The sequence below is a fragment of the Oncorhynchus masou genome, chromosome 13 (genome assembly GCF_036934945.1).
Source record: "Oncorhynchus masou masou isolate Uvic2021 chromosome 13, UVic_Omas_1.1, whole genome shotgun sequence".
NCBI classification, from domain to species: domain Eukaryota; kingdom Metazoa; phylum Chordata; class Actinopteri; order Salmoniformes; family Salmonidae; genus Oncorhynchus; species Oncorhynchus masou.
In genome coordinates this window covers 49317774-49342567 of record NC_088224.1, presented here as the reverse complement: position 1 = coordinate 49342567, position 24794 = coordinate 49317774, and the positions used below count along the sequence as shown (strand labels likewise).

At 42.6% G+C, this 24794-nt stretch overlaps 1 protein-coding gene across 1 annotated transcript in view; it reads left to right on the top strand.

The window, feature by feature from the left end:
• Positions 1-6940: 6940 nt before the first annotated feature.
• wdr95 (WD40 repeat domain 95) overlaps positions 6941-24794 on the top strand; it is a 28383-nt gene continuing 10529 nt past the window's right edge. Inside the window, exons 1-15 of the mRNA XM_064984134.1 lie at positions 6941-7095; positions 8441-8669; positions 13251-13304; positions 13529-13612; positions 13999-14064; positions 14505-14735; positions 14956-15041; positions 15345-15437; positions 17132-17177; positions 17291-17337; positions 17775-17892; positions 19546-19615; positions 21206-21452; positions 21655-21760; positions 22121-22272. Of these exons, the coding sequence (XP_064840206.1) occupies positions 7028-7095; positions 8441-8669; positions 13251-13304; positions 13529-13612; positions 13999-14064; positions 14505-14735; positions 14956-15041; positions 15345-15437; positions 17132-17177; positions 17291-17337; positions 17775-17892; positions 19546-19615; positions 21206-21452; positions 21655-21760; positions 22121-22272 (1697 nt within the window). The 5' untranslated portion in view covers positions 6941-7027. The remainder of the gene's footprint in view (positions 7096-8440; positions 8670-13250; positions 13305-13528; positions 13613-13998; positions 14065-14504; positions 14736-14955; positions 15042-15344; positions 15438-17131; positions 17178-17290; positions 17338-17774; positions 17893-19545; positions 19616-21205; positions 21453-21654; positions 21761-22120; positions 22273-24794) is intronic.

The following is a 24794-nucleotide window of genomic DNA, read 5'->3' as shown; positions in this document are numbered from 1 at the left end:
GTAGTCTGTAATGTGGTGTACTCCTCAATGCCATCGGAAGAATCCCGGAACATGTTCCAGTCTGTGATAGCAAAACAGTCCTGTAGTTTAGCATCTGCTTCATCTGACCACATTTTTATAGACCGAGTCACTGGTGCTTCCTGCTTTACTTTTTGCTTGTAAGCATTAATCAGGAGGATAGAGTTGTGGTAGGATTTACCAAATGGAGGGCAAGGGAGAGCTTTGTATGCGTCTGTGGTGTACAGTTGATCTAGATTTTTTTTCCCTCTGGTTGCACATTTAACATGTTGATTGAGATTTGGTAGAACTGATTTAAGTTTCACTGCATTAAAGTCCTTGGCCACTAGTAGCACCACCTCTTGATGAGTGGTTTCCTGTTTGCTTATTTCCTTATACAGTGCGGTCTTAGTGCCAGCATCTGTCTGTGGTGGTAAATAAACAGCCACGAAAAGTATAGCTGGAAACTCTCAGGCGAGTTTCTGTCGGGTGTTTGGAGAATGTCTTCTGCGTCTTGTCTTCTGCGTCTTGCTTGTTGAAGAAAAAAATCTTCATCTAATCCGAGGTGAGTGATCGCTGTCCTGAAACCCAGAATCTCTTTTTTGCCGTAAGACACGGTTGCAGAAACATTATGCACACAGAAACACATAATAGCACAATTGGTTGGGCGCCCGTAAAACTGCTGCCATTTCTTCCGGCGCTATGGGCATCGCTGTTATCAGCTTCACGACTGACATTTGGAAAAGTCTGGCATGGATAAAATGTGAACTTCTGAAGATGCAGAGATATTTGCAAGAGCAAAAATAAAGGAGGTTTTAAAATACTGTAGTGACACCTAGGAACCTCGTCAGGAGGTTGGCTTTGGTTTGAAGTTAGCTGCTTTGACTATAGCAGACAAATTTGTTTGTGTCAAATTTTGAAATGTGTCAAAATAATATTTGGAAAAGCAATTCCGGTCTGCCCCACAATTCCGGTCTGCCCCACAACTCCAGTCTGTATTCACTTGTCCGGCCTCTTTGTCACGTCTACTCCCGCTCCTCCCCTCCAGTGTTCCACGTCGCAGGATTTACTAACCACCGGTCCTAGCATTCATCATTAGGCGCACCTGGCATTCATTATTATGCGCACCTGGCATTCATCATTACGCACACCTAGCATTCATCATCACGTGCACCTGGCATTCATCATCACGCTCGCGCATGCGCTTCATCATTAGGCACAGCTGGACTCCATCACTTCACTGATTACCTCCCCTATATCTGTCTCCTCCTTAGTTCCGTTCCCCAGGCAGTACTGACTGTGTTTCATGTCCACATGCTCCTGTTATTATTAAACTTGCGCTTGCTTTCCGACTCCCAGCGTATAAGTTACAGAATACCGCCTCAACAAATGGAAGCAGTGGGTAATCAGGACATCTCCCAGATGGCTGACGAACAGAGATACCTACTGAGTCGAGCACACCCGTAAACTCGGCAGTCCATCCAGATCAGCGATGCCCGTCTGTCCCTCCCGGATAAATATGATGGAACATCATCTAAATGCCGTGGCTTCCTACTCCAGTGCTCCTTCTATTTTGCGCACCAGATGGGAGCTCCCACTACTGAGAGGTCCAAGGTTGCCACGGTTATTTCTCTGCTGTTGGAGTGGGCTACGGCTTTCTGGGAGATGGAGGAGAAGATGGATTCATATGAGGGTTTCATGGATCTGTTCAGAGGTATCTTCGCTCACCAACTGGAGGGCAGAGAGAGGGGGGTGCACCTATTCCAACTACGGCAGGGTGACTAGACCGCTGCCGAGTACACGCTCAGCTTCCTAACTGTAGCAGCATCCAGCAGATGGATTGAGCCGGCGCTCTGTACGCTATTCAGTAGAGGACTGCGCAAGGAGTTCTCTACTGGCATGTTGAGATGACACTCTCTGTGGACGCACACATCCTGATAGCCATCCGTCTGGATAACCTACTTCGGGAGCGTCGGTACCCTCATCGCTTCTCTCCTCCTTCAGTGACCACTCTGTATCAGAGCCTGAGCCCATGGAGGTAGGGGTCACAAGCCTCTCTGCGGCTGAATGAGTCAAGGAGGGCTTCAGCAGTGTCCGGTACGTCCTAACTCCGGATCCACGTGATCCACGAGATCAGAAGGACAGGCACGTGATCGTCCACCCCCTGGCGCAGGTGTAAGTATCCCATCCTCATTTTCTGCCAGACCCTTTTTAGTGTCGATCACACTAGCTGGCTATCCCTCAGGTACTCTTTCTACAGTACTAGTGGATTCCGAAGCCACGTGGAACTTTAATGACCAGACTCTCGCCTCCTCTCTTAATATCACCTCATACCCACTCTAATCTCCATTTCCGGTCCAAGCCCTTGATAATCGACCACTAGGATCCAGAACCATCACACACATCATCACACCACTCACACTCACTGTGAAGTCCATTCATCAGGAGAATATTCCCTTCCTCATCATGAATGCAGCAGATCAGAGGATCATCCTCGGCCTCCCATGGCTCCAACGCCACAACCCCACCATCTCAATGTCGAAGATGAAAATCACGGATTTGGCACCCGAATGCCGGAGGACCTGCATGCCCGTTCCATCTTGTACCATATCCCCTGTGGTCTGGGATGTGGAGACTTGTATTGGGCGCAGGTGTCTTATTATTTCATTATTGTGTACCTGTTAAAAGATGTGTTTTCTGTGGTCCTTTGCAGAAGCTTGAATTGTTTACCCTGTGCGGTCGTTTCCTGAGTGAGTAGTCGAGACTTAGTTTTTCCCCCAAGTGTACTGTGATCCTACGACTACCATTTCTCAGTAAAGTATTATGTACCACTGATTCCTCATCTGGTCTCTTCTCTGCACCTGGGTCCAACCTACCCACAATTCCTGTTCTGTGAGCTCAAACTAAGTCCTCCCGGCATGCTCCAGCAGAGTAGTTCCTGCCTCAGCATCCCTGGCCTCATCTGTTCATTGACTTTGTTACTGATCTCCCCTCTGATGGTTTCAAAACTATTTTGGTGGTTGTGGACTAATTTTCAAAATCATGTCGGTTTATTCCTCTCTCAAGACGAACACAAACCGGTTTAGCATGTCCGGAAGCACATCATTGATCAAAGCCAGGAAGACAGCAGGGGCATCCAAATGGCATGACCTGGTACTCATAATGTCCACTGGCTGTGTTGAAGGCTGTCTTCCACTCATCCCCCTCATGTATCCAAACCAGGTGGTAGGCATTCCGAAGGTCCAACTTGGAAAACCTGGTAGCCCCCTGGAGAGGTTCAAATGCCGAGGAGAGGTAGAGGGTAACGATTTTTGACAGTGATATGATGCAGAAGGACAGACGGCCCCAGTGGCCAGAGACTCCTCTATGTACTCCTCCATAACTTTGGTCTCTGGTCCAGACTGAGAATACAACCAACCCCGAGGTGGTGTAGTACCTGGGAGAAGATCAATGGCACAATCATAAGGACGGTGCGGGGAAAGGGAAGTAGCACCTGCCTTACTGAACACTTCCAGGAGGTCATGGTATTCAGTAGGCATTCAGTGATATCCACAGTCTTGCTAACATCCTGAGGAGGATGACTTGGGAAGGCTGTGCTGCTTGAAGGCAGTGGGAATGGCAAAAAGGACTCCAACCCAGGATGGAGCTTGTGGTCCAGTCAATCACAGGATTGTGTTTTTGTAGCTCGGAAAATCCCAACACAACTGGAACATATGGAGGGGCCGTCCAATGCCCTAACATCCATGGGCACAGAGAGAGGCTGAGTGGGAATACCAAGCTTCGAAGCCATCATGGAATCCATAAGACATTCATCAGACAATGAGCACTCAGAGACTTAGATTGGTCTCCCCACAGCACAAGAGCAAAAAAGGGGGATTTAGGGAACTCCCAGTCTGACTCACCATAGTACTGGTACCCACTAGAGACAATGGTTTCCTAATAGTGCAGGTAGCTATAATATGTCCTGCCCCGCCACAGTACAGACAACAGTTATAATTCATCCTCCTTGAGCGCTCCCAAACTGATCACCTAGTTCTTCCCAACTGCAGAGGCTCAGGAGTATCCAACTCATCCGTCGTAGATTAACAAGAGAGCTCGGGTGGCTTCGAATCCTCTCAGAAGAACTGCCTTCTGAAACCTCCGGATTCCATAGGAGGTGAACGCGCCATATCGTGTGCACGAGTGTGCCCGAGACCAGACTTCCTCTCACTCCTATGTTCCCTTAGGCGTCCATCAATTTTAATGGTTAAGGCGATAAGAGAGCCGAGGTCCACCGGCAGTTCCCGAGCAGCTAGCTCATCCTTTACCTCCTCAGAAAAGTATCGAAAAGAGACTCCGTATTCCAGGCACTCTCAGCAGCCAATGTGCGAAAGTCCACAGTTTGCTAGCCACCTTTCTTCCGGATACCGGAGACTCAAAAACTTTTCTCACCTCTGCCATGAATTCCTCCTCTACCATGAATTCCTGACCGCAAATGGCAGATTGTTGTTCCCAAACTGCCGTAGCCCAGGAGAGCGCCCTTGCCGACATTAGCGTAATTATATATGCTATCTTTGATCGGTCTGAAGAAAACGAAGATGACTGTAGCTCAAAAAGCTGGTCCAAGTCAAGCTGGGTCTGACATGGCCAGTTTGTACTATCAAGGCACAAGGCGAGGCCCAAATGCAGACACAGGAGGCAGATGGTTGGAGTCTTACAATGTTTATTAATCCAAAGGGGTAAGCAAGAGAATGGTCATGGACAGGCAAAAAGGTCAAAACCAGATCAGAGTCCAAAGTGACAGACAGGCTCATGGTCAAGGCAGGCAGAATGGTCAGCCAGGCGGGTACAAAGTCCAGAAACAGGCAAAGGTCAGAACCGGGAGGACTAGAAAAAGGAGAATGCGAAAAGCAGGAGAATGGGAAAAACGCTGGTTGACTTGGAAACATACAAGACGAGCTGGCACAGAGAGACAGGAAACACAGGGATAAATACACTGGGGAAAATAAACGACACCTGGAGGGGGTGGAGACAATAACAGGAACAGGTGAAACCGGTCAGAGCGAGACAAACATAATGTCACAAAGCAAGTTAAGTTTCATCCTGAAATAACTTCATATTTCCGAATTCGTCAAATATTAGAATGGAAAGTCTTGAAATTGTCTATGCCGCTAACTAGCTAGTAGGCTAGATGCTTATTAAAGGTAGATAAACTAGTTAAAAATCTAACATTTTCAAAATCCTGACTGTGGCGTGCTATTTAATTTGATCATGCTTTGTAAATCATTCGGTTTTATGCTATTTTAGTCCACACAACATGTCACCCAGTCACCTACAGTAGAAACAATAAAATTAGCCATGCTTTTTTGTGTTACCAGATCCGCGATGAGAAGGTTCTAGCTAGTGTATCCTTCTGTCCTTCAACTCTTGTTAGATATAGTTGTCTGGTTTATCAGGTCCCAGGCTACAATGACTGTTATGATGATTTATTTCCAAGTTAATTATTGTCTTTTTCTTTTTGCTTTAGCGTCATCTGTACCTGATATAGAGCAGATCTAGTCTCACGTGCGGAAGTAAGCCGTCTGGGGAAAGAAACTCATTGGGAGGGAGAGTAGAGCAGACCCAGAAGTTCTGACAGAACGGACATACATTTGAGCACCCAAGGACGGTCCATTTACTTTGTGCTGTTGAGTGTTATGCTATGAAATCCTGCGATTTCATTGGGGCAATTCCCTCTCATAGCAAATAGCTGGCAAAACAATCCAAGCAATGTCATGGCCTATGCGCCCACGGAGGCGGAGCTGCTGCTGCTGGCAGTAACTGAGGGGCAGAGTAGTAAGTATGTACAGCTTGTTTTGAACAATATATTTTTTAAACACGAAAATGTACACATTTAGAGGACTTCTATGAACATTTAAAACTTAGCCTATGAATTATAATATATATACTTTAATAAAAATATGAGAACTTTTTGTTGTTGTAGACCAATCGCAAATGCCGCTGCTATAAGGCATCTTATTCCCTTTTCTTTTGACAAGTAGGGAATATTATATAGGGCAGGGATGGGCAACTGGCAGCCCCCAGTCCCACTTTTGTAAGGTTGCAGATCAATTTCCCCAAAAAATGAATAAAAATTTGAATAAATACATTTGGAACTCAGTTGAAGTAGAATACACAGTGTGTTTCAAAATGTGGTTGTGCATCAGCAAGTTTTCTCTCCACCCCATGGCAAAATTAGTAAAATCGTACAATAGTTCTACAATTGCAAAATGTTCTCTTCCAGCCCATGGGCATAATATGTAGAATTGCAGGAAACTTGCTTTAAAACGGCAAAATGTTCTATGCCCCTTGATAAAATGTGTAGAATTGCACAGAATTAACTCTAAAATGCACAAGGTGTGGTGCTCCTCCCACAACACAATTTCGACTAGGGCCTCCAACACTCTGTTCGAGTGGAGGAAATGGAAGAGCTCAGCCTTTCAGAACCAGTTCAGCCCAGCCTCTGCTTCTCAAGGTCTCACATTACCTGACACAGTTCACCTGGACTCACGTGGGTGGTTGTCATGTAACTGCCATGTTATAATGAAGGTATTATCTGCCCCACCTGCCCTGAATGACGGGTCGCCACGGGTATTCCTACTGTTTTAAAAGGAGTCAGAATGAGGTTTCAGAGACAGTTGTTAGTGTAATACTATCATTATAACATGGCAGTTACATGACAACTACGCAGGTTTACACCAATAGGGTGGTGCCCTTTAGATCTAATCCATGGTTCTGTCTGCTTTGTGGAACAGACAATATTAGCAGAAATGCATCCGGTAGTTATCTTAGTATCTTAGTTACCAGGGAGTATCTTAGTTACCAGAGAGCCACCCACGTGAGTCCAGGTGAACTGTGTCAGGTAATGTGAGACCTTGAGAAGCAGAGGCTGTGCGCTGAACTGGTTCTGAAAGGCTGAGCTCCTCCATTTCCTCCACTCTAACGGACAAGTGAACACTGGACCGGGCTGACAGACACACAAACAGACACAGACATACAAAGACTACTGGGAATGCCGCTGTGGAAAAAAATTCGCCCTTCTTCAGCTGCTGGGAAACTAGAGGCTCAGAATGTGTCCAGGTATTCTGCCTCTGCTTCTCCTCTGCTTTTTCTCCTGTCAGTTTGAGAGTCAGTCATGAGCCACTGCGTTGTTGTTGCTTTTAACAGCAGATCAGCCGTGATTCCATGCTGGTTTTCTAATTGATTATTACATTTTTTGCTCTGCTGTTTTTCAGTGTGGGCTTTCATCTCAGCATGGGGCTAACAAGGTTGAGCTGGGGTGGCAGGTGGTTTGGGTTGAGGCTTTTGCGTTGTTGCACTGCAATGTTGTTGCTCTCTAAAGGAGCAGAATGCCTATTTTTCAGAGCCTGTTGACTGTTGTCAAGGGGTTGTGGAAGTGGCCTCGGTGGCACAGCTCTACATTTACCATGTAGCACTGGAAACCAAATTCATTTGAGCTCCGTTTAAATACATTTCCCCAGATTTGATAAGATTTTAATGCTGTTATTCCTAGCCCCCTTCCTATCTTCTGTTTTGGTAAACAAAATTGTAATTGCCAGATCATGTGGAATTTGTCATAAAAGTGGCTGTGTCAAGCAAAGTTTAGAACCTCACAGAGAAGTTCTGCTATACACACAGACTCCCGCTGATGTACAGGAGTTATCTAACGCGCATTACGTAAGGAGCAACTTATTTTGCAAACTCCATCTGCAGTGTGGTTGGTTTGTCTGGAAGGCTTTTGAGACTGACTGTATTATCTGGTGGATGTAGCTGCAAACAGGGCTTTCCTCCCTCTCACAGCATTGACTTTAAGGCTGTGTTTCTACAGGCAGCCCAATTTGGTTAGTTTCCCCAATAATTAGTCTTTTGACCAATCACGTCAGATCTTTTCACATCAGATCTTTTTCAGAGGTGATCTGGTTGGCCAAAAGACCAATTCATGAAAAAAGGATCCGAATTGGGCTCCCTGAGTGGACACAGCAAGAAAATGTAAGGTTGGATCCCCTCTAGGTCAGAGCACCAATTACACAACTCTCTGATGTCTGAGACTTGGGATTTATACTGTAATTATTACAGATTTGCATATTTAAAGCATATTTTTTAGAAGTTAAACCAGAACTTGCATACAGCACTTCCTTCTGCTTAGACATGCCACCCACAGACAAATTATTTCCTTTTATCTACTACCATTTTTTGTTTGTCTATCAATGCACCCTTCTATCCTCCCTTCCTTGACTAGGCCTACATTCCTGACCTGACCTGGCTGGATTGGTGAAAGCTGTGATATAACCATTGCTTATACCTATCAATTTGTGTTAGTTCAGTGATTACTTGAAGGGAGGAAGGAAGGATGCATTTTCAAAGTATTCAAATAGGGTCTTCTTTTCTGGACTTAACCTGTGACTCTTGGGTTCTTCTTCCACAGCATCTTTGCTGAGCTGGGGAGTGCAGGAGAGAGAGGGACTAAGATGTCGGGGCCAGAGCAGCGGGGAGAGAGATCGGACTCAGAGGACAGGCCACCTCCTAAGTGGCTGGAGCGTGAGCTGCTGAGACAGAAGAACCGTCGCCACTCTGTAACCATGGGAGACCAGGTCAAACTGAGGTCACGACTACTCTACAGTGACGATCCCACACACAGCCTCAGTAAGCTCAAGGTATACCACCCTAAAGGACAGTTTCCCGGACTGAGATTAAACCTAGTTCTGGACTAAAAAGCAAAATACGTTGTTTCCCATTATACAACGGGTGGGTCTAATCCTGAATGCTGATTGGTTAAAAATGCCTTCAAGCCAGTGTCTATACCACAAGTCACCACTGGCTAAATCTATGACATTAAAATGCCTATTTACTCTATTCCATCTGGCTGCACAATCCACTGTCTCATCAGCCCAGCCAAGCAATTTATAATCTTGATCTCCACTATAAAAAGCATCTAGACATTATCTCACATTTCTTTTAGACTAACATTTTGTTTTCAACAGTGGGGATTTCTATAAACTTTGCTGTCTGTCTCTCCGACATTTGCAAAATTGTTTCAATATTCAAATTCGATCTCCAGCTGTCCCATAGTTTTTATGACAGAAGTCGGCTTTTTAATTATTCACTTGAATATTTATTCTCGATGTAGGTCTTAAACTCATTTTGGAAGATGAATGTGGTTTGATGCTGTGGGTAGTCTGTGACTACCAACCCATTACCTTCCTCATACCCTGGGTGGTGTTACTAGGCATTGGTTATCAGCCAGCAGCAGAGGAAGGTTTGTTGGGCACCTGTTACTTAGAGACAGGTATAGACAGACGTCAGGGTTGCTAACGAATCAGTGGCCTAATTGTTCACTATTCACGAACGTGTCTCCATGAGGATGTAAAAAGCTCTGGAATGGTGGAAGTGCAAATGTCATTTTCTTTTTTGCTGGATACAAGTGACACAGACAGACAGTCTTGATGAATTAAAAAACAAATTGGGTACCTAAAAAGGTAATGTTACACAAACATTTGAAGATTTGTTTTAGTTGTTTGACCCGTCTATAAATTTGAAAGTGGTTACATTTCACCAGCCCCATCCCCTATCTTTATACTAAACTGGGCTGAAACGCTGACTGACTGACTCATAGAATCTGTGTCATGATGACTTTAACCTTAAGGTGTCAGTAGAGTAGAATTGAAGCAGACACCCAAGGGAGGAATCAATTTGAGGTTATGCCAGAAATGACATTTTGAATGAAGTTGAGAATCGATTTTCTCATTACATGACAGGGCCTCTGGCAGGCAGAGAATTATCAGGACCAGTGAAGGCTGTGTACTAAAGCAAACACAATTACTGGGTCTTGCTAAAGAGATTGCAATTGAAACAAATAACAACCTTCAACCGGACTGGAGAAAGGGGAGCAACCCTGAGATTGGTAATCCCAAACTGTCACTACAGTGTTAGGAATAAATTCAGTCCATTCCAGAAATCCAGGAAGTGAATTCATGAATTGACTTTATTGAACACGGAATTGACCTGAACCTTGGCCCCTACAGTTGTCTGTCTATCACTGTCTCTTCTTAATAGACTGTCAATGGAATTAAACATTGAACATTGCTCTATTCGATAAAGTCAGACAATAGTGAAACAGATGAATATTGTGTGGATTCCATGCTAGCCTCTTCTGTCTTTGGTCATCTAATGAGAATACTGCTCTGCTGAAATAGCTTGGCTAGATAGCAGATTCTCTTTATAGTTTTGCTATTAATTAAAGGGCCACTCTAAAATAGATGGAGCTACGGATACAAGAACTGACCATTCATGAGATCAAAATAATAGTTTGAACCATGTTTTGAAGCTCAACAATGCTTGTTTATAAATTCATTACAAACAATAAAGTAAAACCACCTTACATTTTGGGTTCTGATGGTGTCAAACAGTTGAACTCAGCTCAAGAGGTTAAGTTACATTAATCAACAATCAATGACCATATATCATTAAATAAAAGTAAAAACAAATGGATGTACCATGAGAGTGATGCTCCCTCCCAGTCTCATATAAATAATGATTGTCCTGCAATGCTAAACAATAAGAATGCTTTGTGGGTCTTTATAAAACATTTAGATGGTTATATGAAATGAACCCTTATATTTATGGTTCTATATAGCACCATTTCTTCTAGCAGTATGATGGCTCCTGTTAGAACCCTGACATAGTCCCGGTGTTTGATGCTGAATCGTGTGGTTACACATGTTTCAAATGCACCCAAAATGCAATGATTGATTCAATTCTCTATCTCCACTAGTAAGTTAACTGTTGATACAGTGGGGCAAAAAAGTATTTAGTCAGCCACCAATTGTGCAAGTTCTCCCACTTAAAAAGATGAGAGAGGACTGTAATTTTCATCATAGGTACACTTCAACTATGACAGACAAAATGAGAAAAGAAAATCCAGAAAATCACATTGTAGGATTTTTAATGAATTTATTTGCAAATTATGGTGGAAAATATGTATTTGGTCAATAACAAAAGTTTATTTCAATACTTTGTTATATACCCTTTGTTGGCAATGACAGAGGTCAAACGTTTTCTGTACATCTTCACAAGGTTTTCACACACTGTTGCTGGTATTTTGGATCTCCTCTAGAGCAGTGATGTTTTGGGGCTGTTGCTGGGCAACATGGACTTTCAACTCCCTCCAAAGATTTTCTATGGGGTTGAGATCTGGAGACTGGCTTGGCCACTCCAGGACCTTGAAATGCTTCTTACGAAGCCACTCCTTCATTGCCAGGGCAGTGTGTTTGGGATCATTGTCATGCTGAAAGACCCAGCCACGTTTCATCTTCAATGCCCTTGCTGATGGAAGGAGGTTTCCACTCAAAATCTCACGATACATGGCCCCATTCATTCTTTCCTTTACACGGATCAGTCGTCCTGGTCCCTTTGTAGAAAAACAGCCCAAAAGCATGATGTTTCCACCCCCATGCTTCACAGTAGGTATGGTGTTCTTTGGATGCAACTCAGCATTCTTTGTCCTCCAAACACGACGAGTTGAGTTTTTACCAAAAAGTGATATTTTGGTTTCATCTGACCATATGACATTCTCCTAATCTTCTCCTGGATCATTCAAATGCTCTCTAGCAAACCTCAGATGGGCCTGGACATGTACTGGCTTAAGCAGGGGGACACGTCTGGCACTGCAGGATTTGAGTCCCTGGCGGCGTAGTGTGTTACTGATGGTAGGCTTTGTTACTTTGGTCCCAGCTCTCTGCAGGTCATTCACTAGGTCCCCCCGTGTGGTTCTGGGATTTTTGCTCACTGTTCTCGTGATCATTTTGTGATCATTTTGACCCATGTATCGTGAGATCTTGCATGGAGCCCCAGATCGAGGGAGATTATCAGTGATCTTGTATGTCTTCCATTTCCTAATAATTGCTCCCACAGTTGATTTCTTCAAACCAAGCTGCTTACCTATTGCAGATTCAGTCTTCCCAGTCTGGTGCAGGTCTACAATTCTGTTTCTGGTGTCCTTTGACAGCTCTTTGGTCTTGGCCATAGTGGAGTTTGGAGTGTGACTGTTTGAGGTTGTGGACAGGTGTCTTTTATACTGATAACAAGTTCAAACAGGTGCCATTAATACAGGTAACGAGTGGAGGACAGAGGAGCCTCTTAAAAAAGAAGTTACTGGTCTGTGAGAGCCAGAAATCTTGCTTGTTTGTAGGTGACCAAATACTTATTTTCCACCATAATTTGCAAATAAATTCATAAAAAATCCTACAATGTGATTTTCTGGATTTCTTTTGCCTAATTTTGTCTGTCATAGTTGAAGTGTACCTATAATGAAAAATACAGGCCTCTCTCATCTTTTTAAGTGGGAGAACTTGCACAATTGGTGGCTGACTAAATACTTTTTTGCCCCACTGTATATAGTACACACACACACACACACACACACACACACACACACACACACACACACACACACACACACACACACACACACACACACACACACACACACACACACACAAGATTGAATGTATATGAGTGTGTTTGTTTGTCCTGTGTGTGGGTGTGTGCATTGCTGTGTCTCGGGTAAGTGTGTGTGTGTGTGTAGCTGATGTGAAATGATTAGCTAGTTAGTGGAAGTAGTTGTTTACATTACTCTTCAAGGGCCGCGGCTTTTGTGGAGCAATAGGTAACGATGCTTCTTGGGTGGCAGTTGTTGATGTGTCCAGGGGGTCCCTGGTTCAAGCCCAGGTTGGGACAAGGAGAGGGACAGAAGCAATATTGTTACGTGTATGTGTTAGTGTGTATGAGTGTTTGTGAGTGTATGTTTGAGTGATGCCTGCATCTCAGGGCCACTAAAACGGGGGTCTAACCCCCACTCAACGTTGCCACCAATTGTGTTGTTAATTAAATGGAAATCGTGTGCCATGTTAGCCAGAGTCCTCTCTCAACCTTGTCCCCTCCGCCCCCCTCCCTTGCATCTCTAGCGCTCTGAGTTCATTAACTGGCTGGTAAGTGGAGTCTTGCATGGGCTGTGAGAATTGAAGGAGCAGTTTGATTTGTCACCTCTCCACTGTTCTTCATTTTCCAGAAGTAATGGAACAATTATGAAACAATTTTCCAATTCCATTATTATCTTATTGTGCATTAAAACACTACTTTGATCTGAAGTTTCTGTTCATTCCTGTGTGGAATTACTTAAAAAATATATCATTTGTGACACTATAATGACAAAAAATGCATCTTTTTTCCCCAAATAGATTGAGCAGAGAGTATCCCTTGAAAGCCTGACAAAGCTCAAACTGGCATTTGAGGTACATTTCTACTATGGTTTGAGAATGTGTTGCTGGGATGACCTAGTATGGTCTTTCCTTATGGATATACGTGTTTAATTCCAATCGAACCCTAGCCAATCAGAAGGCAAGATGAAGCTATTACTATAATGCATATCCAATCCTCAAATCTACAGAAGTAGGGGCTTGGGGTCGATTTGGAATTCAGTGATCCAATGCGTTTAATGACACCTTCTCCTCTGCAGGAATTTGAAATGGGTGGCCAAAGATCACTGGATGTGTTGAACTTTGGACTGATAGTGAAGATGTGTTTGGGCTTACACAACATAGTAAGTGTCAATGGAACTGGAAAAGCACCAAGATGACACAACTTTTAATTATAAGACAGACAGATTAATAAATGGCCGGATCTTTGTCTCTTTCATTCTCTCAATTAAATTAAATTCAATGGGCTTTATTGGCATGGGAAACATATGTTTACGTTGCCAAAGCAAGTGAAATAGAACTCTCTTCCCCTCTCTCATGCAGTCTCTCTGTCTCTTTCTGTCTATCTCTCTCTCTCTCTCTCTCTCTCTCTCTCTCTCTAAACAAAATGGTTTTCTATTTGTCACACTGTAAATGTTTCATTGTATTTTTAACAACCCTGATAACGATGTCTGGACTCAGCTATGTTGTTTTTGTCTGTCCTATCATTCCTTTGTTCTGTGAACGTCAGGACAATGCCCAGATCCAAGAACTATTCATGAAGATTGATTATTCTGGCCAGGGGAGGATTGAATGGGTGAGATGATAAGATTAATTTCTTTTATCCAGGTCACAAAATATTGATTCCCCTTAGAGTGGAATGGTGACTGCCCAAGGAAAGCAACTGACAAAATATTAAGTACAATTTCAATGAAACTGGCCTTCAAAATGTTTGGGTTGGATTACATGTCAAACAAAGATTTTATTTTAGCCTGATCCCAGGAATTTAGTTTGATATGCCATTTCTAGAGTATACTGTACATATATGTATATCACAACTGCTGATGATCACTCTTGAGTTGCACTTCTATCATACACCATACATGTTTTGAATAACTATTATCTCAATGTTCCATTTGATATGTCTCATGTTATTTGTCATATGTATTCACACTGCTTTCCATGCATTATTGTCTATTGCAGCTTGTGGAATAAATAAAGTACTATATTGATGTGACATTGCCCTATCTCCTGCAGGATGAGTTCTGTACGTACATGCAGTTGGAGTACACAGAGAAGGAGGAGTCAGTGTTGCGCGGCAAACAGGTGGCGTTCTCCCTGCCAGCCACGGTCAGGGCACTAAGCCACGGAGAGCCCGTTCTGCGCGTCCACTCCACACCCGATGGCACCATCATCACCGTCCGCGAGGATGGGGCTGTCGACTACTGGAGCCCCGAGCTCAACCTGAAGAGGAGCAAGAGCGTGTTTGTGTGTGTGTGTGTGTGTGTGTGTGTGTGTGTGTGTGTGTGTTTTGTGTCAGTGAGTAGTTTTGAAGTGTGAGGAAGTAGACTTGTCCTTTTTTTAATGTAGGATCACACCCTTCTCAGAGGATGTGGTCCTAGTTTGGTCCTAATTTGGAAATGTCATAGTTTGGAAATGTGTTTTGAATTTTGCATCAATTAAATTCAATGATTTGCTTTGAATGCAGCATGAAAGACCTGTGAGCAGAAAACCAAAATGGGCAACTGATTTTATCACCATGCCACAGTACAACAAACTTATCATGGGAACAGGGTAAGAGCTGTACTGTCTGTTTCAGAATGTAGGCTTAGCTGAAAAGTACTAGAGCATTACTTTTGCACAAATTCCTTTATTTTACTGTCTTTTGTTAGGGCAGTCTATTGCTACGCACTCTCTTGACAACATCTGTGTTCCACCGCTAATCATGGTCAATTCCCAGATCGCTGAGTCTCAGTTGAACAGTGTGACCTGTTATACCCATGGTAGCAGTTAGAGGCCGCGTCCCAAATGGCATCCTATTCACTATATGGTGTACTACTTTTGACCATGTTCCTGTCGGTGTGTCCTGTGTTACAGAGACAGAGAGATCCAGTTGTATGAGCTGTCCTCTCTAGAGCCGTACTGTCAGATCAGTTCCCTGGAGACAGTCCCTCTGAGACTGGACTACTGGTGAGCCTCTAGTATCGCACGCACTGGCAGCCTAAACATGTCTCATTAATATCAGATCACACATTGGTAGTCTAACCATGTCTCATTAATATCAGATCAAACACTGGCAGTCTAACCATGTCTCATTAATACCAGATCACACACTGGCAGTCTAACCATGTCTCATTAATACCAGATCACACACTGGCAGTCAAACCATGTCTCATTAATATCAGATCACCCACTAGCAGTCTAAACATGTCTCATTAATATCACATCAAACACTGGCAGTCTAACCATGTCTCATTAATATCAGATCACCCACTGGCAGTCTAAACATGTCTCATTAACATCAGATCACACACTGGTAGTCTAACCATGTCTCATTAATATCAGATCAAACACTGGCAGTCTAAACCATGTAATACCAGATCACGCACTGGAAGCCTAAACCATGTCTCATTAATATCAGATCACACACTGGCAGTCTAACCATGTCTCATTAATATCAGATCACACACTGGCAGTCTAAACCATGTAATACCAGATCAACCAGATCACACACTGGCAGTCTAAACCATGTAATACCAGATCACACACTGGCAGTCTAAACATGTCTCATTGATACCAGATCACCCACTGGCAGTCTAACCATGTCTCATTAATATCAGATCACCCACTGGCAGTCTAACCATGTCTCATTGATACCAGATCACACACTGGCAGTCTAAACCATGTAATACCAGATCACCCACTGGCAGTCTAAACATGTCTCATTGATACCAGATCACACACTGGCAGTCTAAACCATGTAATACCAGATCACCCACTGGCAGTCTAAACATGTCTCATTGATACCAGATCACACACTGGCAGTCTAAACCATGTAATACCAGATCACCCACTGGCAGTCTAAACATGTCTCATTGATACCAGATCACCCACTGGCAGTCTAAACCATGTAATACCAGATCACCCACTGGCAGTCTAAACCATGTAATACCAGATCACACACTGGCAGTCTAAACCATGTAATACCAGATCACCCACTGGCAGTCTAAACATGTCTCACTAATACCAGATCAAACACTGGCAGTCTAACCATGTCTCATTAATACCAGATCACCCACTGGCAGTCTAACCATGTCTCATTGATACCAGATCACCCACTGGCAGTCTAACCATGTCTCACTAATGTCACATCAAACACTGGCAGTCTAACCATGTCTCATTGATACCAGATCACCCACTGGCAGTCTAACCATGTCTCATTAATACCAGATCACCCACTGGCAGTCTAACCATGTCTCACTAATACCAGATCAAACACTGGCAGTCTAACCATGTCTCACTAATACCAGATCATTCACTGGCAGTCTAAACCATATAATACCAGATCAAACACTGGCAGTCTAAACCATGTTATACCAGATCACCCACTGGCAGTTGAAACCATTTTATACCAGATCACCCACTGGCAGTCTAACCATGTCTCACTAATACCAGATCTCCCACTGGTAGTCTAACCCATGTCTCACTAATACCAGATCACTCACTGGCAGTCTAAACCATGTCTCACTAATACCAGATCACACACTGGTAGTTTCAACCATGTTATACCAGATCACACACTGGCAGCCTAAACCATGTCTCACTAATGTCTAATCTGATCTGAGACCTGCTTTAGTGTTTTTCCTGTCTTTCTCTCCCCGCAGCTCCACTGGACCTGATGAGTGTTCTATTTTGTATGGAGACTCCCAGGTAATGTAAATTCTTTCTCTGCTTGACAACAGATTCAATTACCAGAGGGGAGAAGTTAAATGCCACTCGGCTCATTAATTATAAAGGGTTATTTTTCTCTTTCTGCTTTCTAGGGCTGCGTGAATATCATATTAATTACCTCCGTGGGGGAGACTCTGAGGTAAACATGTTTTTTTTTATGTTAACTTTATGCATCTATTGAACAATCACAGGAATGCATCATCATCTTAAATAAATTGTTAAGTCAACAAAAAGGTATTAGGAAAAAAGGGCAATGTAACTACTGTTTCCATGGCAATGTATAGCTTAATAGCCTAATTTGAGGTTTTGGGTGATGACAAATCTCGTATATCAGTTTATTTTTAATTTTTTTATGTGATACGAAGAGGGTGGTTTGCACACAAATAGAGACATTTCAAAGTATTCCTTTTTAATTTGTAATTTCTTTGCTGGTATATAATTATGGGAATGTGATGTCATTGAACAGATTGGTCGCACTCGCACAGAATATGTGACAGCCAAACATCTCTGTGCCAACACTGTAACTGTAACTATAACTTTGTGCTGTTTCATACAGTTCTGCATCTTTATTTGCAGAATGTGGAAGAAATTACCAAAAATTGAGAATGTGCCTAACATCGGGATAGACAACGCAGTGCTTTCTCAGAATGTGACATACATTCGATGGAAGGTCCACCAGGACTGGGTGACAAAGGTGACGTTTAGTTTTTCTCGATGCACACTGGGATACCTTTTTGTCTATCTATGGAATAACCATTTCTGCCTGTTAGATGATTGTGTATGGTACAAAAAGAGTGACCCCCACTCCCCATAGACTCAACATGAATACTGGCCCTGATGCACAAATATGCCCACTATAGTACTTTTGCTTGATCATTTTTACACACTTCACCAGCTGAAATGTTGTGAGTCAATAAGTACTCAGCTCCCTTGTTATGGCAAGCCTAAATAAGTTCAGGACGAAAAATGTGCTTAACAAGTCACATAATACGTTGCATGGACTCACTCTGTGTGCAATAAGATTGTTTAACATGATCTTTGAATGACTACCTCATCTCTGTATCCCACATATCTGTAAGGTCCCCCAGTCGAGCAGTGAATTTCAAACACAGATTCAACCACAAAGACCAGGGAGGTTTTCCAATGCCTCGCAATGAAGGGCACCTATTGGTAGATGGTTATAAAAAACAGACTTTGAATATCCCTTTGATCATGGTGAAGTTATTAATTACACATTGGATAGTGTATCAATACACCCAGTCACTACAAAGATACAATAATCCTTCCTAACTCAGTTGCCGGAGAGGAAAGAAACCCTCCAGGGATTTTACCATGAGGCCAGTGATGACTTTAAAACAGTTACAGAATGTCATGGTTGTGATATGAGAACTGAGGATGGACATTTTAGTTACTTCACAATATTAAACCTAATTGACAGTGTGAAAAGAAACCTGTACAGAATAAAAAATATTCAAAAACATGCATCCTGTTTGCAACAAGGCACTAAAGTAATACTGACAAAAATGTGGCAAAGCAATTCACTTTTTGTCCTGAATACAAAGTGTTATGTTTGGGGCAAATCCAATACAACACATTACTGAGTACCACTCTCCATATTTTCAAGCATGGTGGTGGCTGCATCATGTTATATTTATGGTTGTCATCATTAAACATTTTTTATTAAAAGAAGGAGAATAGAGTTAAGGACAGGCAAAATCCTTGAGGAAAACCTGGTTTAGTCTGCTTTCCAACAGACACTGGGAGATAAATTCCTCTTTCACCAGGACAATAACCTAAAACAAAAGGCAAAATATACACAGGAGTTGCTTACCAAGATGACATTGAATGTACCTGAGTGGTCTAGTTACAGTCTTGACTTAAATTGGCTTGAAAATCTATTGCAAAACTTGAAAATGACTGTCTGGCAATGATCAACAACCAACTTGACAGAGCTTGAAGAATTTGTAAAAGAATAATGTGCAAATATTGTACAATCCAGGTGTGTAAAACTTTTATCAGAGACTTATCCAGAAAGACCCACAGCTGTAATCACTCCCAAAGGTGATTCTAACATGTATTGCCTCAGGGGTGTGAATAATTACACTTTACATTTCTGTATTTCATTTTCAATAAATTTGCAAGCATTTCTGAAAACATGTTTTCACTTTGTTATTATGGGGTATTGTGTGTAGAGGAGACAATAATCAATTTAATTCATTTTGAATTCAGGCTGTAACACAACAAATGTAGAATAGATCAAGGGATATGAATACTTTCTGAAGGCACTGATGTATATTTTCATAATTTTTACACACAACAATACCTTGAGATTTCTTTTACATTTTAGGTGAAATATTTTCCAGACATTTGTGCGATTGTTTCCACCTCCAATCATGAAGCCTCTTCCCTCGTCATAGGTAATTACTCATTGTCACATCCATATTCTCATCTCAGCTGGATGTATTCAAGTTCAAACTCACTTCTGGTGTGCAGGCCCTTTGGTCTGGTGGTCTAAGGACATTTATGGTTCAATACTTGTCTTCAACATTCCCAATTATTATTATTATTATTAACAATTGTCCATTAAAATAACAGAAATACAGTGTAGACATTGTTGATGTTGTAAATTACTATTTTAGATGGAAACGGCTGATTTTTTAAAATGGAATATCTACATAGGCGCACAGAGGGCCATAATTAGCAACCATCACTCTCCTGTGTTCCAATGGCACGTTGTGTTCGCTAATCCAAGTTTATAATTTTAAAAGGCTAATTGATCATTAGAAAACCCTTTTGCAATTATGTGTACTGATTAAAGAAGCAATAAAGCTGTCCTTCTTTAGACTAGTTGAGTATCTGGAGCATCAGCATTTGTGAGTTCGATTACAGGCTCACAATGGCCAGAAACAAAGACCTTTCTTCTGAAACTCTTCTGAAACCAGTTTGCGTTCCCTTCACAGAACAGAGTAAACGAGGTCTAACCAGAATAGAAAAAGGAGTGGGAGGCCCCGGTCCACAACTGAGCAAGAGGACAAGTACATTAGAGTGTCTAGTTTGAGAAACAGATGCCTTTACAGTTAAGTCCTTAACTGGCAGCTTCATTAAATAGTACCCGCAAAACAAAGGTCTCAACGTCAACAGTGAAGAGGCGACTCCAGGATGCTGGCCTTCTAGGCAGAGTTGAAAAGAAAAAGCCATAGCTCAGACTAGCCAATGAAAATAAAAGATTAAGATGGGAAAAATAAAACTGACACTGGACAGAGAAACTTTGCCTAGAAGGCCAGCATCGAGCCAGCAGGAGTAGTACACAGCGTTGTACGAGATCTTCAGTTTCTTGGCAATTTCTCGCATAGAATAGCCTTCACTTCTTACAACAAGAATAGCCTGATGAGTTTCAGAAGAAAGGTCTTCGGTTCTGGCCATTTTGAGCCTGTAATCGAACCCACAAATACTGATGCTCCAGATTCTCAACTAGTCTAAAGAAGGCCTGTTTATTGCTTCTTTAATCAGAACAACAGTTTTCAGCTATGCTAACATAATTTCAAAAGGGTTTTCTAATGATCAATTAACCTTTTAAAATTAGAAACTTGGATTAGCTAACACAACGGGCCATTGTAACACAGGAGTGATGGTTGCTGATAATGGCCCTCTGTACGCCTATGTAGATATTCCATTTTAAAATGCCATTTACAACATTAACAATGTCTACACTGTATTTCTGATCAATTTGATGTTATTTTAATGGATAAATAAATGTGCTTTTCTTTCAAAAACTAGGATGTTTATAAGTGACCCCAAACTTTTGAATGGTAGTGTCTGTCTGTCTGTCTGTCTGTCTGTCTGTCTGTCTGTCTGTCTGTCTGTCTGTCTGTCTGTCTGTCTGTCTGTCTGTAAGAGTGTAGGTATGCTCATATGTTAAACAGCATATTAGTGCTTTTATGCTTAATTGATATAGTTGAATGTATCACTTATGACTTTGAAACAACACAATCCGATCTCATGCCCAGGCTGCGTTCTCCCGTCCACCAACATCGAGCAGCAGATGAGGGAAATCAGGGAGGTGTGTCGGGATGGGAAGGCCAAGAGAGCCCTTTCTAATAACAATGGGTCTCCTCAGCCCCGGGCACCATGTGACCAGACCGTCTTCAATGTCTACAAGGGCGTCATGACCTTTGACCTCAGCAAACAGCACAACCTGCTGGTGACCGGAGGGATGGACAGGGTGCTGCGTCTGTGGAACCCCTACGTCCCTGGGTGAGGAAACCCACAGGAAACTCTTATGTCTCTGAATGCTACTGGGTGTACAGCCCTACAGTAAGGCAATGGCATGATTAAAGGGACACTGCTGTTGTTCTATAACAGGAATCCCACAGGTGTGTTAAAGGGAAACTGTTGTTGTTCTATAACAGGAAGCCCACAGGCATGTTAAAGGGACACTGTTGTTGTTCTATAACAGGAAGCCCACAGGTGTGTTAAAGGGACACTCTGCTCCCATCTTCTACCTCTTCATCTCCTCAGAGGAAAACCGTATATTTTCTGTCTCTATGGACAACACTGCCAAGGTGGGACACCATTTACTTCTCCTTCGAACTACAACTTATTGCCTGACTTTCCTCAAAATTGGTCTTCTGTTGAGATAAATCCACACCCTAGGCCATCAGTTTGGTAGATGCAGCTGTAGGCCAGAATCCATGAATGGAAAAGATGAGCACCATGTAATGTAATCTAGACTCGTAGTGCTCATCTTTTCCATTCGTTTGGGGTTGAAAAGTGGAGGCATATAGCTGTATCTACACAACCGATAGCAAGGGATGTGAACTCATCTTAACCTTAGACTACTTTTGAGGTCTGAGAACATCTGAAAAACGTTGGCTTTGGAGTGTAATGGCCTTTTAAAATGTTAATGACTGTCTGTCTTTCAGATCTGGGATATCCATGACCAAATCTGCCTCATCACAGCCCACCCCAAAGCCAGCCTCATCCGTGGAGACATGTCTGCATGCCTGTATTCTCCTTCCATCAAGGCACTGTACATCGCAGCAGACTCACTAGCGCTGCTCTCTCTCAGGACCAGGTCAATTACTTTGCTACTGGGCTGTATCTTAAATGACCCCCTATTCCATGTATGACACACTACTTCTCTCTGGTCAAAATAAGTGCACTTTATAGGGAATAGGGAGCCATTTGTTACCGTTAGGGTGTCCCTAAATAGGGAATATACTGTCAACTTTGATGGGACTGGGAGCCACAAAAAAACAGAAATCATCACGAGGGGCTGCAGTGGCTCGTGGATCTGCGTACCCACATCCAAAACGTCTACGGGGGGGCAAATGTTTGCAGTTTTTAATATGATAACTGAGGATCAATGAGCCCCACTCCGGTTGGTAATTTGACCATGCTTACTATAAGTTTAGATAGCTGGCCGCTAGACTAAATTACCAATCTAAATAGTTTTTGCTGACCGTAGCGAATTGAGTGACTGCTGATGCACAACCAAATTTCAAAGTTGCACCTTGTGTATTATATTATTCTTTCTCTCAACAGTAAGTTGATACCCCGACTGAATTCCAAAATATCCACTACCATTCAAAAGTTTGGGGTCACTTAGAAATGTCCTTGTTTTTGAAAGAAAAGCAAAAATGTTTGCCCATCAAAATAACATCAAATTGATTAGAAATACAGTGTAGACATTGTTAATGTTGAAAATGACACTTGTTGCTGGAAACGGTGGATTTTTAATGGAATATCTACATAGTCGTACAGAGGCCCATTGTCAGCCACCATCACTCCTGTGTTCCAACAGCACATTGTGTTAGCTAATCCAAGTTTATCATTTTAAAAGGCTAATTGATCATTAGAAAACCCTTTTGAAATTATGTTAGCACAGCTGAAAACTGTTGTTCTGATTAAAGAAGCAATAAACGGGCCTTCTTTAGACTAGTTGAGAATCTGGAGCATCAGTATTTACAGGCTCAAAATGGCCAGAAACAAAGACCTTTCTTCTGAAACTCATCACTCTATTCTTGTTGTGAGAAGTGAAGGCTATTCCATGTGAGAAATTGCCAAGAAACTGAAGATCTCGTGCAACGCTATGTACTACTCCCTTCACAGAACAGTGCAAACTGTCTCTAACCAGAATAAAAAGAGGAGTGGGAGGCTCCGGTGTACAACTGAGCAAGAGCACAAGTACATTAGTGTCTAGTTTGAGAAACAGATGCCTCATAAGTTCTTAACTGGCAGCTTCATTGAATAGTACCCACAGAACACCAGTATAAATGTCAACATTGAAGTGGCGACTCCGGGATGCTGGCCTTCTAGGCAAAGTTCCTCTGTCCAGTGTCAAAAACCAAGCCATGAGGTCGAAGGAATTGTCTGTAGAGCTTTGAGATAGGATTGTGTCGAGGCACAGATCTGGGGAAGGGTACAAAAAATGTCTGCAGCATTGAAGGTCCCCAAGAACACAGTAGCCTCCATCATTCTTTTTTATTATTATTATTTTTTCTTCACCTTTATTTAACCAGGTAGGCCAGTTTACATTTACAACTGAGACCTGGCCAAGATAAAGCAAAGCAGTGCGACAAAAACATGGAATATACAAACGTACAGTCAATAACACAATAGAAAATCTGTATACAGTGTGTGCAAATGAAGTAAGGAGGTAAGGCAATAAATAGACCATAGTGGTGAAGTAATTACAATTTAGCAATTAACACAGGAGTGGAATGGGAATTTTTAAATAAAAGAAGATTGGATCCACCAATCAGGGGAGAAGGGCCTTGGTCAGGGAGGTGACCAAGAAACCAATGATCACTCTGACAGAGCTCTAGAGTAACTCTAGAGATGGGAAAACCTTCCAGAAGGACAACCATCTCTGCAGCACTCCACCAATCAGGCCTTTATGGTAGAGTGGCCAGACGGAAGCCACTCCTCAGTAAAAGGCACATGATAACCCACTTGGAGTTTGCCAAAATGCACTGAAAGACTCTCAGACCATGAGAAACAAGATTCTCTGGTCTGATGAAACCAAGATTGAGCTCTTTGGCCTGAATGCCAAGCGTCTCGTCTGGAGTAAACCTGGCACCATCCCTATGTTGAAGCATGGTGGTAGCAGCATCATGCTGTGTGGATGTTTTTCACCAGCAGGGACTGGGAGACCAGTCAGGATTGAGGGAAAGAGGAACAGAGCAAAGTACAGAGAGATCCTTGATGAAAACTTGTTCCAGAGCGCTCAGGACCTCAGACTGGGGCGAAGGTTTACCTTCCAACAGGACAACGACCTTAAGCATACAGCCAAGACAATGCATGAGTGGCTTCGGGACAAGTCTCTGAATGTCCCTGAACCTGGACTTGAACTTCTCTGGAGAGACAAGAAAATAGGTGGGCAGCAATGCGCCCCATCCAAACTGACAGAACTTGAGAGGATCTGTAGACAAAAATGGGAGAAACTTCCCAAATACAGGTGTGCCAAGCTTGTAGCGTCATACCCAAGAAGACTTGAGGCTATAATCGCTGTCAAAGGTGCTTCAACAAAGGGTCTGAATACTTATGCATACTTATGTAAATTTGATATTTCAGTTTTTTATTTTGATTAAATTA